Source organism: Gracilinanus agilis, chromosome 4, assembly GCF_016433145.1.
Source record: "Gracilinanus agilis isolate LMUSP501 chromosome 4, AgileGrace, whole genome shotgun sequence".
Classification (NCBI taxonomy): Eukaryota; Metazoa; Chordata; class Mammalia; order Didelphimorphia; family Didelphidae; genus Gracilinanus; species Gracilinanus agilis.
Window position 1 is genome coordinate 171,313,607 of NC_058133.1, and position 18,216 is coordinate 171,331,822.

At 40.6% G+C, this 18,216-nt stretch overlaps 1 protein-coding gene across 1 annotated transcript in view; it reads right to left on the reverse strand.

Moving 5' to 3' along the window:
* The window catches only part of TADA2A (transcriptional adaptor 2A), a 66,482-nt gene that overhangs the window by 25,538 nt on the left and 22,728 nt on the right, over positions 1–18,216 (reverse strand). The window contains exons 4-7 of the mRNA XM_044672988.1: positions 15,787–15,878; positions 13,384–13,541; positions 11,437–11,525; positions 9,053–9,125 (exon numbers count right to left, since the gene is read on the reverse strand). Coding sequence (XP_044528923.1) covers positions 9,053–9,125; positions 11,437–11,525; positions 13,384–13,541; positions 15,787–15,878 — 412 coding nt within the window. The remainder of the gene's footprint in view (positions 1–9,052; positions 9,126–11,436; positions 11,526–13,383; positions 13,542–15,786; positions 15,879–18,216) is intronic.

Consider the following 18,216-nt stretch of genomic DNA (forward strand, 5'->3'; position numbering starts at 1 on the left):
TTGGATCTTCTCCAGGCCTACTGCCCTATCCATTATACCACCTAGCTGCCCTTCAGTTCCCTCATTTAGAAAAACGGAAGTAAAAATCTTTTAATATGGAAAAAAGGACAAGGTTTGAAGACAGAAACAGACATGGGTTTCTAAGCCCAGCTATGACCCTCCTAATTGTGTGACTGGGAACCTGAAAGGAGAGAATACTGGGCTGGGAGTTAGAAGCAGACTGGCATTCCATTCTCAGCTCAAACTTTTCCTAGCTAGGTGACACTGAGTAAATAATTTCATCTCTGGAAGCCTCAATTTCCTCATCTGTAAGGACTTGCACTAAGTCTTGCACTACATTTCAAAGGAATTTATTGAGGAAAATACTTTGTAAACCTTACAGTATTAATAAGTGGAAATTATAATGATCATTATGCATGAACTAAACAAAAAAGAATTCAAAGATTTTATTGATGTCTCATTTTTTTCTTGCTGACAAGACAGAGGGCAAGTCACCTTCCTTCTCTTCTTCACACTTTTGTCCTGGAGTGACCCAGGCCTAAGTTTTCCTCTCATTGGATGGGCACACAATCTCCTGTGTTCTCCGTGTTCCCTGTGTTGGACAGTGAAATCCTTTTTCCAATGTGGTCCCAAGAGTTGGCCCTTCTTCCCCAGACATGACGAAATCCTGATAAAGTATTATTCTTATTTTTCTTCATAAATATTATGTTTTAAGTATATTTTAGGAGAGACATGAGTGTGGCCATTAGATCTAAAAATTCAGAGAAATCAGAACTCCCTCAAAATTATGGTGTGGTGAACAAGAATAATACCCCCATTGTCACTTTCCATGTTATTTGATAGATATGATTAATAATAACAATTTTTAAATTAGCATTTATCTTGTATTTTGTAATTTGTGAAGTGCCTTATATAAAACTCTTATTTGAATGTCACACAGATGTACAGAAGTACAATAGATGTATCCCAAAGACCATGAAACTTTTCTAATTGACTTGAGACTGACCTTCTATAAGTGTTGTTCTCTCGTTAGATGGTGAGCTCCTTGAGAGGAAGGGCTCACATTTGTATTTGTTTCTCTATGTATTCTCAGGGCTTACCATAATGTTTGTGCTTAATAATGTTCTATTCATTCAAAGATTATAATCCCTATTTCACAGATAGGGAACTAAAGCTCAGAGATATTAAATGACTTGGCCACAGTCACAGAGCTAGTATGAAAAGTAGGATTCAAACTCAGATCTTCTTGATCCTGTCAGATACTTTTGCCATGCACATGATCTCTCTACTACAGCTACCACACACCCACACAAGCACACACAAGCACACACACACATGCACTCATTATATATGGGGATATAAAACATCAAGGTGTTTTTAATGGGGCTTTACTGTGTTGCCAATAAGGCTGAACACACTTAGGAAACTGCCAGCTTAGGAAAGAAAGAACAGGGTGATGAGTTCAATAGTCTGACAAATTCTTTTCTTTACTCTTTTAACTTCCAAGACACTAACCTACCATGTTATTTTCTGGGATCTGTGTGGGAAGGACTTAATGGAAAAACATGAAGAGATTGTGTTGGAAAAATTCTATAAATACTGCTGATAATCGGTCCTGTTGTTTGATCCTCTCAGTAAAATTGAAACGTGTATGACTAGCTTTGGGGGGGAAAAGAGAGGGAAAGAACACACAGGGCCAGAAGCAAATGGGAGGAGGAGAAAAACTGGAATCCACCCAGAGCAAAATTCATATTCAAAGCCATCTCTTTTCTTTATAAAGCACATTCAGAAAGAGGCAGCTGATTACAAGATTTTAAACATATGAATAACTCAGGGACTACCACAGTAATGTAAGCAGAATAGGAATGAGAAGAGAGATAGCAAGAATGAGAATGATTGGTCCATGGTTTCCTTAAAACAGCTAAGAAAGAACAAAAGACCAGAGAGACCACTGGGAAAAAAAAACAAACACCATCACCCAAGCCACATACACTGATGCAAGACAGCTGAAATCCCCACTTTGGGGAAGAAGCAGGCTGATCACATGGGGGATCAATGGCAAAGCTTCTTAAAATGCTGGCCCTAAAATATTTTAAGAGGTGGGCAGAAGTCAGAGGCTCTCCTACCCACCACAGTATATTTCCGAGACTGTTCAAAATAGGAGACAACATGTTTCTATTTTTCTGACAGAAGGCACTTGCTGCTTGCCTGGGAAAAAAGCTGATTTGATGGCCCCAGAGCAGCCAGGCCTATTGCAATCATAGCAGTAAAAACCTGTGGGTCAGGTATTCCTGGAAGTAGGGGGCAAAGCTTCTTTAGGCCTTTTCTCCATGACCTCCCTCCTGAAGAAGCCATTAATATGATGGAAATATGACTAAGTGGATAAAAGCTCTGCTCTTGGCTCATTCCCTGACCTTAGGCAAATCACTTCTGTGTAGGAGGGTGTGGGTGAGTGAGTGTGTGTCTCTCTCCTCTTCTATAAAATGGTTTTTAAAATACCTAATCCTATATCCCAGGAATGTTGTAAGGTTAAATGAGGCAACAAATGTGAGAGAGCTCTTTGGAAGAGCTACAAAAATCCAAGGAATGTATGATATGCCTATAATACTTCAGAAACAAAACCAACAAATTATCAACAAGGGTGAGGTATTGTTAACAGGCAAATGGAAGAACTGACTAAAGAGGCCCAGGCCTCTTTGTGCCACACAAATGGGGATGGTAAGGATTAGAGACACAAGGCACAGTAAATGGAACTAAGCCAAGATCCATGCCTTAGCTGAACAATTTTCAAAATCTGCTTCTCTCTCTCTCTCTTTAAACCCTGATCTTGTGCCTTAGAATTGGTACAAGCATCAGTTCTAAGGCATAAAAGTGGTAAGGGCTAGACAGTTGGAATTAAGTGACTTACCCAAGGTCACACAGCTAGAAAGTATCTGAGACCAAATTTGAAAACGGGTCCTTCCAACTCAGTGCCTGGATCTTTATCCATTGAGTCACCTAGTAGCCCTTCTGTTTCTCAAATGAGAGAAAGGTAACCCAGTCTTGGAGGAAAAAGCCTTGGAATTCCATTGAGGAAGTTCCCTGACCTCATTCTTGCCTGCACTGTGAGAAACTAATGGTGGGCAATGAAAAATGCTACATCCACTACTTGAGAACTCAAGAATCCTAAGGCAACAGAAATCCACAGATTCATGAAAAAAGACAGTCCAAATGAAAGGGTACTGTCACAAGGAAAGGGTGGAATGGATAAGAGGGGAACCACACTAATCAGTTGCATCAGGGAGCATAAAATCAGAGGAAGAGGAGCTAAAGATCCCCTCCATTATATCTCTTTGAAGCAATAATGGCTTCCTTCTTGGTAAAAGATGGGCAGGTACCACACTAGGTCCTGCAGTCTTCCTTCCCTCCTTCTCCAAACTGTTGCAAAGTGCCCATTTAGAGAATGATAAGATCATAGACCTAATAAGGCTAGAATGAACCACAGAAGCCATCTAGTCCAACCTCTTCATTTTTCAGATGAAGAAACTGAATCCCAGAGAAATTAAGGGGTTGAACATATCCTTGACCCCCTCCTCCAGAGCTAACACTCTTTTCATCATACCAAACATTCCCTCTTTAGTCTTTTCTGAAAGTCCTTCCCAAGAAGCTTAATTGTCCTTCCACTGTGACTCAGACTTTTACAATGAAATATACTGCCTATTTTTATTAAACAGTAATATCTGGCATTTCTTAATGTGTGCAAAGTCCTCTGTATGTGTTGTCTTAATAGATGTTCATCACAACCCAGTGAGATAGATATTACTAGCATTATCTCCTCCATTTTTACAGATCAGGAAATGGAGGATCGATAATAGAGATAAAGGGGCTTGTCCAGGGTCATATAGCTACTAATAGTCAGGAGATGAACTCAGATCTTCCTGACCAAGTCTATCATTCTCTCCACTAGAGACTTCTTGTTTATAATAAACCCCAGGAGTAAAATCTCCATGAATCAAAGTCATTGTTTAGATACAGGAAAGGAAGATTTGATTTGGAAGCATTAGCCATTCTTCCAGATGTCACCATGTTATTTCTTTTAGTAAGAATTGATGAGTGGGGAAATGTAAAAGCAATGCATTTAACACAAAGTAAAACTGTATAACGGGGTAAAGCAAAGGTAAGAAGGCTACTGTAGGTTAGGCACCATCTTTTTATGCAAAACACTCACCGACAAATCAATGTCACCCCCTCTTTATTAGCAGTGAAGGGACAAAAGGGAGCTCCAGTGGCTTTCCTAAGATCTCCCAGTGAGTCAGAAGCAAGACTGGAACAAAGCCATCATGTCTATGTTTCCATTGCAACCATAAGGTCATTGTGCCTCTTGCTACCCATTCTTCTGCAACTGTCCTTGGAGACCTACCTCTCCTCCCCTTCCTCAACTTCTCTTCCCTCTCTTTTGTCTTGTGTTCCTCTTCATCTAGTGCAGGGGTCGGCAATGTATGGCTCTTTCTGCAGGAGCCATAAAGTGAATTTTTTTCAGGCACTGTGAGCACTGTACAGCTCTCACGAAATTACATTTTTTTTTTTAAATTTCAAACCCTTAACTTCTGTGTATTGGCTCCTAGGTGGAAGAATGGTAAGGGTGGGCAATGGGGGTCAAGTGACTTGCCCAGGGTCACACAGATGGGAAGTGTCTGAGGCCGGATTTGAACCTAGGACCTCCTGTCTCTAGGCCTGGCTCTCACTCCACTGAGCTACCCAGCTGCCCCCGTTTTTTTTTTTTTTTTTTTTTTAATTTTTTTTTTTAAATTTTTAAACCCTTAACTTCTGTGTATTGGTTCCTAGGTGGAAGAGTGGTAAGGGTGGGCAATGGGGGTCAAGTGACTTGCCCAGGGTCACACAGCTGGGAAGTGTCTGAGGCCGGGTTTGAACCTAGAACCTCCCGTCTCTAGGCCTGGCTCTCAATCCACTGAGCTACCCAGCTGCCCCCACGAAATTACATTTTAAAAAATGTGGCATTTATGGCTCTCACGGCCAAAAAGGTTGCTGACCCCTGATCTAGTGTCTTGGGATGGGAGGGCCAAACAGGGCTGTGTTTTCCTCAAGTTGTACTGTGGGAGTAGCCATTCTTAGTTCATCAAGCAGGGCCCAGACCCCAGTGGCTCTCACCTTCTTTAAAGTCTGAGCAAAAGTGCCTCAGCTGAATGGCCTGCAGTCTCCCAAATCACTTGGAAGATAACATGGAGGGTGTAGATACTTGCTGGCTGTGTGACCTTGGACAATTCACTTGAAACCAACATACTGGCCAGGATTAATAACTGATGCCCTGTCAATCAACCAACAAACATTTATTAAGGGTATTATGTACCTGCATTGGTAGATGGAGTTTCCTATACCAATGAAATCATAATTCCAATTATTACCCCAATCCTACTATGTGTCAGATATTTGCTAAGTACAAAGCCAGGTTTGTTTGTTTTTTATCCCTTAATTTCTGTCTTAGAATCAATTGATTCTAAGGCAAAGAGTGGCAAGGACTAGGCAATGGGGATTAAGTGACTTGCCCAGGGACACACAAGTAGAAAGTGTGTGAAGCCAGATTTGAACCCAGGACCTCCCATCTCTAGGCCTGGCTCTCAATCCATTGAGCTACCCAGCTGTCCGACAAAGCCAGGTTTAATGAAAACTAGTGATAGATGAAATGGCAGGATCTTCCTGCCTGGAATTGGTAATCAATTAGTTTTGGTTTTTTTTTTCTTGTTACTCTCTTTAACCTATTAACTATAGTTCTGTCAATACCATGCCCAGAAGAGGCTTAATGGCATCTCATATGGGTACTTAAAATACTAAATCAAATTAAAAACAAACCAAGTGTCCCTGTGGCTGCCTTGTTACTGTTGAGAAATGAAAGAGAAGTTCATGGAGGGGCAGCTACTAGTCTCAGTCAGAAATACATGGGTTCAGGTCTTACCTCAGACACTTACTGGTTGTCAAGTCACTTAACACTTAACACACCTGGGCAAGTCACTTAACTTCTACATGCCTCGGTATGCTCATTTGTAAAAGGAAGTGACTGAATTCGATGGCTTCTAAGGTCCTTTCCAATTCTAAATTTAGGATCTAAACTTGGTAGCAAGCCCCCTTGTGCTAAATAACTCCCATTCATGTCATGTTTTAAAGCCTGCAAAATATTTTCCCTACAATAATCCTATAAAGGGGAAGGTACTGTGATCATAAGCTCTTCTTTACAGAGGCTCAGAAAGATTAAATGATTCACAGGTAGTAAGGAAAGATTTGAACCCAGGTCTCCTGAGTCCAGTGTTCTATTTACTCCACCCCACACCTCAACATAAAGTCGAATTCTCCTGACATATTCTTGAAGAGCATCTCCCAAGAACCTGCTTTCTACAAGACCGCCCTTGTAATGTGGCAGCCCAGAGCTCCAGCTAGAGGAGGTAAGAGTCAGGCTGTGCATGAGGCTTTAACTAAAGTAGACTTAGAAAAGGGGGAGAAATATTAAGGAACCCCACAGGAGGTGAGAAAGAGCAACGTCATGAATCACTGGGACTAAAAAGGAAAAGAGACTGATGGCTAAGACAGAACAAATACAAGGAAGCTGATGAGCCCCCAAATGACTGGCTGTTAAGCTTTCCTCTTTTAGCCCAAAGTGACTCACTTCTCTTTCTGCAAAGCTATGTGGGAGGGAAGAGGAGGGAAAGAAATTTGCAAAGAAAACCACCAAGGTGATATGTAGAGAGAATTTTTTTTAAGTTAAAATTTTCATGAAGGCTCTCTTGGTCACAGATAGAGCAAATCAAATTCCTGGGCAGCTTCCCTGGAGTGAGCAGAATCAAGTTGCCCTCCCAGTGACAAGCATATGTCTTAATTCAAAATGAAAAAGTGATTTAGAATTAAAAAAGGATCAAAGGGTTAGAGCTGGCCATCTAGCCCAACTGTGTGTTTACCTTGCATGTATTTTATATTTTCTTATCTGTATTTATGTTGCAAACCTTCTCCCTCCCTCCTGGAAGCTCCTTGAAGGCAAAGATTGTTTTGTCCATGGTTTTTTACCACCTAATACAGTGCCAGGAAAATAGGAGACCTCTAAAAAATGCCTGATAATCAGTGGATCAAGTAATGTTGTCTCCTCCAAGAAAGATGTGTCTGTCTTGAGAGCAGGAAACCCTGTGCTATGGTTTTTAATGTTTCCAACATCTAGCACAGTGCCTTGGATATAACCTAAAAGCCTTCCTTTCATTTAATTTTATTTTAAAACCCTTACCTTCTATCTTAGTATTAATTCCAAGGCAGAAGAGTGATAAGGACTAGGCAATCGGGGTTGACTCACTTGCCCTGGGTCACATAGCAAGGAAGTGTCTGAGTATAGATTTGAACTCAGATCCTCCTGACTCCAGGCCTATGTATCTACCACTTTATGCACTGTGTTACCTAGCTGCCCCAAACTCCTTCATTTTAGAGATGAGAAAACTGAAGATTAGAATGCTTAAAAGATTTGCTTCAGGTCACACAGTGAGTGATGGGAATTATGACTTTAAATCCAATGTCTTATTCTGCTGTTCCTTCCCACTTAAGGGGTAGCTTTGAAGGAAATGGGAAGAGAATATTCACAAAAAGTTAAAAACCAAATAAAAAACTGGGGACTACAGCCTTCAGGTCCATGTTATTTGTCAGCTGAATCCTGTTAGACTTTGGACTGCTATGGAAGAGCACACTGACATTTTTTGAATATGCAATTAATTGTGGATGGGCAGGGAAAGAAAAAGGACACTATCACCCACTCTTAAAAGCCCTTTGGCATTCATAGTTTAAGTTAAAAAGAAAGGGTAGAAATGAATCATGGATAATTAGGGCAAGAACTTGAGAGATGCAAATACAAGGTTACAGAAAATTTAACAGTATTAGGCAAAGAGAAAATCAAAATCTTCCTCCTTGCACACTCAACCCTTACAGAATGCTAACTTTCTTCTTTCTTCTGGCAAATTTTAGGCTGATTAGGTTCAGATTTGCTAGCGGAACACTCATGAATTCCAGGGGGTATCTTCATTAACATCTTAAGGACTTTATTCTCAGCAATACACTGATCCAAGACAATCCCAGAGATTTATGATCAAAAATGCCATATGCCTTCAGAGAGGGAATAGATGTCTGAATAAAGGCCAAAATATACTATACTTCACTTTCTTTCTTCTTCTTCTTCTTTTCTTTTTTTTTTTGATATCTCTTCCACAAAATGACTAATAAGGAAAAATGTTTTACTTGGTTGCATTTGTAAAATCTGTCAGATTGCTTGCTGTTTTAGAGAAGGAGGGGTGGAAAAGAGTATGGGAAAGAGGGAAAGAATTTGTAACTCAAAATTTAAAAAAATAAATGCTAAAAAGTGTTTTTACATGTAATTGGGGAAAAATAAAATATTAGTAAAAAAAAAATCTTAAGATCTTTACACTGTTCTTCTTTGTTGCCCGGAAGATCATGAAGGCCATGGATAGGTCTGTTCCCTTGATGGCTCTTCTCAGCCAAGAGGAAGATCATACAATTGGAGATATAGGGGTTTTCAAACCCTTTGCATAAGATGACTAACCTCCACCTTTTTATCAAGGTCTAACTCTCTTCCTGAGGCCAAATATAAGGCATTCAAATGAACCCTGGATCTGAAATGGGAGCATTTGGGTTTGAATCCCAACTCTCCAGCTTCCTACCTACATGATTTTAGGCAAGTTATTTTATAGAATCAATCTGGGAAAGTTCACAGTGGCTAGCCCCATCACCATTCAGGTGGGTATTGAGGGTAAATCTTTTTTATCTCAGGAGCTCATATTTTCCCCTAAGGAAAAAAAGAATTGCAACTGATATAGGTAAAGTGAGTGCTCACACATGAAATCACACATGAAATCTAAAGTAATGAGAAGTTACAATTTAGATAAATTAACAAGAGAGGCACTCTCTGGGCCTCAGTTTCCTCATCTGTAAAATGTAGGGGTCAATGATCTCTAAGGTCCCTTCCAGCTCTAAATCTATAACCACAGGATTTTGACCAGAGGTTTCCCAAACTCACCATGTAAAATGTCTGAGTCATCCTCGACAAAATCAATGTCTCTCAAGTCCCATTCTGCATAGTTGTCAAACTCCTGTGAAAAGAGACAAATCCCCCACCCCAACCCCATCCACTTGAGTTAATTACTTAAGTTTGGACATGATCCCAAAGGAGATAGTATCTAGTGGGACACCTGTTGCAAGACACACTACATGGCGAGAGGCCAGGATACCCTTCTTTTAAGCAATTAATAGTAAAGTGGAGGAAATAGGGTAGAAGGTTTTACCTATTAGAAAAACACTTAGCATGGTAGCATAAAAGTGAGTACTTCTGAGAATTTCAAAGGAAACGCTCAGGAGAAGCCAAACATAGGCTAGTTTGGTTCAAAAACAAAACTGAAGCTCACACCCTCTAGTAAACCCACAGGGTGCTAAATGCCAAGGCAAAAATGTCAGCTTTAATTCATTCTCTAGAAGCTGTTTCTCTGTAATACTATGTGTTGACAAAGGACATAAAAGGCAGCAAAGGCTGCGTTGATGGGCTGGTTCATAAGCTGAATGCACATGACTGTTAAGTGTGGTTAGGTATAATCATAAACCACAAATGTAATGGGGACTCTTGAAGCCAGGGCCATTTCGTGGCAGGTCAATACATTTATTTAAGTTGTTTTTTTTTTTTTTAAACCCTTAACTTCTGTGTATTGGCTCCTAGGTGGAAGAGTGGTAAGGGTGGACAATGGGGGTCAAGTGATTTGCCCAGGGTCACACAGCTGGGAAGTGTCTGAGGCCAGATTTGAACCTAGGACCTCCCGTCTCTAGGCCTGACTCTCAATCCACTGAGCTACCCAGCTGCTCTCAGGTCAATACATTTTTGAGGGAATCTGCAAAGTTGTTCCACATGAAAGTCCTATTTGGAGGTTTCAGCACAACCTGGAAGGAACCTCAAGGTCTCAAAGGGCTATTCAAAGGGAACTTTTCTTCTGGTAGATCTCATCATGCTAGAAAGACTTCAAGTACAAGTCCAGCAATAAAGTGTAAGTGTGTGAGAGTGAGAAAGAGAAAGAGAGAGAGTCTATGTGTGGTCCAAGAACCAGTCAAGTTAAGCTCCCAAATGCCAGCCCCTCATCATCCACATGACTGAATTTGATTATTTGGCCATTGGGTGATGAAGTTTTTTTGTTTTTCCATTAAAACCCTTAATTTCTGTCTTAGAATTGATACTAAGCATCAATTCCAAGCAGAAGAATGGTAAGGGTTAAGCAACTGGGGTTTGGTGATTTGCCCAGGGTCACACAGCTAGGAGGTTTCTGAGCTCAAATTTGAACTCAGGACCTCCTATCTCCAGGCTTGGCTCTCTATCCACTGAGCCACCTTGCAGCCCTGGGATGAATCTTTTTGATCACAGATATTCATAAAAATTTTACACTAAGAAGAAAAGGATTGCAATCTATATTGAAGGGAATGACTGATGAAATCATGAATCCCTAAAGTAATACAAGGGTATAATATAGATGAATTAGCAAAATGGCAAAATAACAAGCCGCTGGAACCCCCAACTTCCCCACGATCCTCAAGTTAGTTAAAATTCATTCTTGGAAGGAGATATGGTTTTTATATACATTCTTTTTTTTTCTTTTTGGGACCAGGCCTATGGTTTATTTGGTATGGTAAACTCTCAATGAAGAAACTCCTTCAAACAACTCAGATCAGCACCTCTTTTTCACTTTTATCTCAAAAAGTTTCCAGGGCCATTGAGAAATTGTGACTTGCACATAATAACACAGCCAGTAATATCAGAGGTGGGTTTGTTCAGTTGTGTCCAACTCTTTGTGACCTCATTTGGGGTTTCCTTGTCAGAGATACTGTTGTGGTTTGCCATTTCCTTCTCCAGCTCATTTTACAGATGAGGAAATTGAGGCCAACAGGGTTAACTGTTGCCCAGAGCCATACATTGAGTAAGTATCTGAAACCAGATCTAAGCTCAGAAGATGAATCTTGCTGACTCCAGATCTAGCACTCTATCCACTTTGCCTAGCTGTCCCATCAAGAGGTGGAACTTGAACTTATGTCTTCCTGTCCAGCTCTCCATTTATATGTCATTATGCCCCTACCCAGCACAGAGAGAGCCTTTAGAAAATGATTGTTGAACTAAATTCGTATGAAGACAATAAAGAGTACTCTTACTACCACATAAATGAGGGTGTGATATGTAACAGAAAAAGCAAACAGAGAATGGCAAGCCTACAGTTCCCAATAGGCCTTTCAGCCCACTGAACGTCCATTACATATGTATAAAAATGCATTCCCTGGGCTACCCACCTTCAGTCCTGACCAACTCCCAGTCAGAGTCCTCAACAAAAGCAAACCTTGTCTTTGTGCCCAAGAAAAGAGTCAAGTTTCTCCTACCTCAATGAAGTCTGCTCTGGCTGGCATGTACCCTGCCATATCCCGGGAAAGCAATGAATCAAAGGCAGGTCTTGGAGGATCATCTGTAGCTGGAAGAGTTTGAAATGGAATATTAAAAAAACACACACACACACACACACAAAAGAAAACAAAAAGAAATTCAGAAAGAGACACAAAAAGGTCAATTTGGTTATGACTTTCTCAAATTTGATATATAACTTAAAAAAACCCTACAAAATAGACATTTACAATTTCTTCTACAATGAGCTCAAAAAATTTTTTTTTAATTTTTATTTTCAGTCCCAAATTCTCTTCTTTCCCTTTTCTTCCACCTATTGAAAAGGCAAGCTACATCTCTTTTTGAGTTTCTTCTATGCATAACAAAATAGTGATGACTATTAATTGCATAATTTAGGGATTGGGACAAGACCTATGATTATATTAGCATAGGGAACTCCTAGATGAGGAAATTCCCTCTAGCACTCCAAGTTGCACCTTCTCAAAAATGTATAGTCTTAGAGAGTTAACAAAAGCCCTGAGAGATTAATACTTTGCTTCATGAATACTTTGCTGCAGGGTGACACAGTCATTATGTGTCAGAGGGAAACTTGACCCAGCCAGAATTTAGGGTTTTACTCAATCACTTAATAAAAGTGACACCAGAAAGCAAAACAAATAGTAACATAACAACAAGAAGAAATGTACAACAGAGAGAATTAATAAGGGCATAAGGGGGGGTGGGGTGGGGAGGAGCAGCTAGGTAGTACAGTGGATAGAGCGCCAGGCCTGTAGTCAGGAGATCCTGGGTTCAAATCTGGCCTCATACACTTCCTAGCTGTGTGACTGTGGGCAAGTCACTTAATCCCCATTGCCCAGCCCTTGCTGCTCTTATGTCTTAGAACTGATACTAAAACAAAAAGGTAAAGAGTTTAAATAATAAAGGCACAAGGATAAATGAGGAAATGCAAATTGGGATGTTCCTCCTTTACTCCCTTCTCCTCCCCTCCCAACCGCTTCAATACAGTAATGTTTTAATTCATCACAATACTCCCCATAGGAAACCTGAGGAAGCTCTCCAAGTTTCTCATTTAAACACTAAATGTGAGGAAGATTTCCATAATTTACCCCAGACCCAAATATTCACTCCTCTTTCTCACTCCCTCAGACAATTCTCAATTTACTGATCTCAGATGAATATTATTGGATTTCCTTTTCATTCTCAATTGATTATAAAGCTCTGAATCAGACAGCTGTAAAGCTGCTTCTGGGGCAATTTGAGGCTAGGAGTGGGGGTGTGGTAGAGGAGAGGAACATACTGGTATCTCATTACTCTTGTGCTTTGAGCCATTCAGGAGCAATGCTCATTTATAATTCATCATGTTTTTAGTTATGCTTATAAAGGGGCCCCGGAGTCCCTCAACCACAGCAAACTAAAAATAAATTTTAAAGAAGGGCCACCATCACTGGCACTGACAATAACAATGCATTGGTCTATGGATTTCATATTAGGATGATTAATAATCAAACACAAGACACGTTTCTAATGTGTCTTTGAACATAAACTCTGCAGGAGAACACGCCAACAGTCTTGTCCTCCCAACAGCCCAGTGAGATGGGTCACTTTTTTTTTCAGGTCTCATCTTACAGACACAGGTCCTGCAGTTAATTGATACACCTGAAGGGGTTCAATGAGTAGGCGTGGAAGGGCAAACAGGACCTGGGAGCTTTGACTCCCAACCTGGCATTCTGTCCACAGGGATGGGTCCCCTCCCTTCTACCCTGATGGGATTGGTTCTCAGCAACTGCTCTGGCCAACTCCACCTCTCTTTCACCAAGCTTTCCCAAGCGCTAGAGCAGTCAGTCATCTGGCCATTATTATTCGCAATTGTCAGAGGGCAGGCTCTGGGATCAGCCCAGTGTCCTTTCCAACAACAGGTGGGCACTTACACTGGAATGGAATGGCTGTGTCGGCAGTTTTCGCCTCCTCTGCTTGCTTGAGGTTGAGCAGGGTAGATGCAAACAGAGGGTTGTTGATGAAATGTTTCATGTAGTGTTTCTCACATTCCTCCTTGGTCTTGGTGCACATCTGATTGGCCACATCCTGCCTAGAGGGAGGAGGGGGTAAAGGTGTGTGTGTATATGTGGGGAGGGGAGGCTTTCATTTATGGGTAACTTTAAGAAGCACAGTCTACTCTTGCCTTATTTAAAGTCATCCCCATCAGAGGTCTGACATCTGACACCATTAGCCCCAAATTGGCATCCAAGAGGCAGCAGCAGAAAAATGAGACAGGTACATACCTGGTCTGAATTCAATTTGACTTCCAAAATTCAGTCAGACTGAGAAATGCAAGCAGAGGACTAGATGTCCTCGCTTTGCTACCAATTATAGGATTCTACTATCCCTAGCCCTAAAAATCTGTGACCAGTGACCACTAAGAAATGGATCTTTACCCAAAAATGGATAGTTCTATTTTTTTTAAACCCTTACCTTCTGTCTTGGAATCTATATTAAGTATTGGTTCCAAGGTAGAAGAGCAATGAGGCAAATGGGATTAAGTGACTTGCCCAGGGTCACATAGCTAAGAAGTGTCTGAGGTCACATTTGAACCCAGGACCTCCCATCTCTAGGCCCGGCTCTTAATCCACTGAGTCACCTAGCTGTCCCTTGGCTTTTTGACTGTATTAGAAGGAAAGCGATGTCACCTGTCTTATCCCATTTCACTTGGGACTGTACTGGGGTAGGGGATGGGGAAGGAGATGAAGAGAGGATTAACTTGAACCTGTTTTGGAGGAGGAGAGAAAATGTGAAGGACCAGGCCAAAGTCAGCCAGTAAAAAGTCTCAAGAAGATAGCCCACTTTGTTTCTCCCACTATTCCTAATACAATGCTAGCCCATAATAGCAGCCCAGTAGAATGTAAACTCTTTGAGGATAGAGACATTTTTATTTTTGTCTTCATATTCCCAATACCTCCTAGCATAGTGCCTAGTTCATAGTCAGCATTTAACAAATGCTTTTTGAATCAAATAAGCATTTATAAAAAATTTGTAGAATAAATTAATTTTAGAAAAAAAGAAGAATCCGGGAACTAAAGTGAAGTCTTAGGCCTCCTGCTCTCATCCTTTAGACACTTTAAAGACGGGCAAAGTAAGATTAAAAAAAAAAGGGGGGGGGGGCAGGAGACCAGGGTTATCATGTTCAAGGCTTTACTAACAACCAACTATGACTTTGGCTAACTTCTCTCTTATCGACTTCCATGCCCTGACTGGCAAAATGGGACTATAAAACCCTACTCTACCAACTTACTTCTCAGGGATATGAGGACAGAAAGAAACCATGTATAGAAAAGAACTTTGATGAAACTCTGGACCACCAGCAAATCTATGCTTTTTGCTTTTTTAAGACAAAGACTTTGCATGCTGGACAATTCTCCCCAGCACAACTCAGGACCACAGGTTGAGAAGGAGGAAAAAAATGTTTAACTCAAATAGAGAATTTGCAGAAATGGAATTACCAAAAAGTGGGTAAAATATACCCCATGGGCTTAACTCCTTGAAATGAGATTCAATCTCATACTGCACAGGAGGAATTGTAAAAGCAGACAGGAAAAATGACCTGCCTAAGAAAAAGAGCTTCAGAAAGGAAAAAAACAATACTTTTGGTGAGGTCATAACCAAGCAGATTTTGTTTGGATCCCCTCATCATCCCGATGCACTCTGTGAATTTGTCCATCATCAGAGCACAGAAGGAAACTAGAATAGTAATGACAGTAATAACAATAACAACAAGAACAATAGCTATCATTTATATATTTGCAAAGTACTTTACATACGTTATCTCATTTTGTTCTCAAAACAATTCCATGAAGTTATTGTTGTTGTTCAGTCATGCCCGACCATTTGTGACCCTGCAGACTGTGTTGTCTATGTGGTTTTCTTGGCAAAGATATTGGAGTGATTTGCCATTTCCTTCTCTAGTGGATTAAGGCAAACAGAGGTTAAGTGACTTGCCCAGGGTCACACATAGGTGAGTGCTATTATTATTCTTATGTTATAGATGAGAAAACTGAAGTTGAGAGAGGTTAAATGACCACCTAGGGTCACACACCTTTTAAGTATCTGAGGCAGAATTTGAGTCTTCCTGACTCCCAATCTAGTGCTCTCTCCACTGAGTCACCTAGTTGCTTCAGGCACAGAAGCCAGAGCAGAGCTCTAAGCAACCTGGAGAAGCTTACTTCCAGGACTCCTCCTTCTGAAGGTCCTACCTATCCAGTGGCAGCTCCTCTCCCGGGACATGATAAAGAAAATACCCAGCAGGGTAGTGCAAGGCAGGGTAGTGGTAAAACTCTCACCAATTTCCAAAGCCACAATCCATCACAGCCTCCAGAAGGGCCATTTCCTCTTGAGCAGTCCAGCTCGGATCAAGGACAGGAAAGTCTGAGGTCTAAAGGAAAAGGGATTTTAAGAAAAATCAATTATCTAAAACAGTGATAGAAATGAGACCAAGGAATGCTGACATGATTTCTCATCTTGTTGAATGACTTGCATCATGATGGTACCAAGAAGTACCTGAACTGAATTCCTGTATGTTATGAGTCTTTCACTTCCTTTCCCCCAGTTTAAAAGCACCTCTAGGAAACATCATCACCTGATAAGAAATGGAAATAGTCAGCAATGGAGGGAGTGTGGCAAGGAGTAATGAAGTGGTATGAGCATTCTAGAATCTGAGCTGGTATTATACAAAAAAAGGGCTTAAAACATCCATTCTGTTTGATCCAGAGATCTTACTATTAGGAAATATGCTCCAAATAGATCATCAAATCTGAGGAAAGTGCCCATACACACCAAAATATTTTCAGTCGCCCTTTTTGTAGCAAAGATCTAGAAACTGGCTAAATAAATGAATATGATTATAACTTTGCTATAAAAAAAATGATGGATATAGGGACTACAAAGAAGCCTGAGAAGTCTTGGAAGAACTGATGCAAGGTGAAGTAAAGGTGACAAGGAAAACAATACACACAATGACTACAACAGTGTAAATGGAAGGAATGACAATAAAACAATTGTAACTGAGCTCTTTAAAATGATAATGGCCAAGCTTGGCCCAAAGAAGAGATGAGAAAATGCATCACCATTTCTACTTTGAAGAGGTGGGCAACTATGGGTGTGGAACACTGTTCTACATGACATCATAAGTCATACTTGGTCAATGTGTTGTAACTTTTGTTGAATTGGTTTTTTCTTATTTTTCTTGCTGGTTATAATAGATGACTCTCTAGGATGGGTAGGAAGAGATATGTTGTGAAATGTAGGGGATGGAAAGAAAGGTATTGATAAAATTATTTTAAATTTTTAAAAAGTTATCAGCCACAGGCCTAGAGACGGGAGGTCCTAGGTTCAAATCTGGCCTCAGACACTTCCCAGCTGTGTGACCCTGGGCAAGTCACTTGACCCCCATTGCCTACCCTTACTACTCTTCCACCTATAAATCAATACACAGAAGTTAAGGGTTTAAAAAAAAAAAAGTTATCAGCCATTCCCCAATTGATAAATGGGCAAGAGACATGAATAGGCAATTTTCAGGTAAAGAAATCAAAAGTATCAATAAGCACATGAGAAAGTGTTCTAAATCTCTAATAATTAGAGAAATGCAAATCAAAACAACTCTGAGGTATCACCTCACACCTAGCAGATTGGCTAAAATGAAAGAAGGGGAGAGTAATGAATGTTGGAGGGGAGGTGGCAAAATTGGGACATTAATGCATTGCTGGTGGAGTTGTGAACTGATCCAACCATTCTGGCTGGCAATTTGGAATCATGCTCAAAGGGCTATAAAAGAATGCCTACCCTTTGATCCAGTCATACCATTGTTGGGTTTGTACCCCAAAGAGATCATAGATAAACAGACTTGTACGAAAATATTTATAGCTGCGCTTTTTGTGGTGGCAAAAAACTGGAAAAGGAGGGTATGTCCTTCAATTGGGGAATGGCTGAACAAACTGTGGTATATGCTGGTGATGGAATACTATTGTGCTAAAAGGAATAATAAACTGGAGGAGTTCCAGGCGAACTGGAAAGACCTCCAGGAACTGATGCAGAGTGAAAGGAGCAGAGCCAGAAGAACACTGTACACAGAGACTGATATACTATGGTAAAATCGAATGCAATGGGCTTCTGTACCAGCAGCAATACAATGACCCAGGACAATTCTGAGGGATTTATGGTAAAGATGCTACCCACATTCAGAGGAAGAACTGCAGGAGAGGAAACATATAAGAAAAACAACTGCTTGAACGCATGGGTTGGGGTGGACATGATTGAGGATGTGGACTCGAAACTACCACACCAATGCAACTACCAATAATTTGGAAATAGATCTTGATCAAGGACACATGACAAAACCAGTGGAAATGTGCATCGGCCATGGGTGGGGGGAGTGCGGGGGGTGAAGGGGAAAGTAGGAACATGAATCATGTAACCATGTTTAAAATGAATATTAATAAATGTATAAATTAAAAAAAAAAGTTATCAGCCAAAATTAGGACACTAATACACTGCGGGTGGAGTTGTGAATTGATCCACCCATTCTGGAGGGCAATTTGGAATTATGCCCAAAGGGCTTTAAAAGACTGCCAGCCCTTTGATCCAATAATACCACTGCTGGGTTTGTACCCCAAAGAGACAATAGGGAAAAATATGTGTACAAAAATATTTATAGTTGCGCTCTTTGTGATGGCAAAAAATTGGAAAATGAGGGGGTGTCCATCAACTGGAGAATG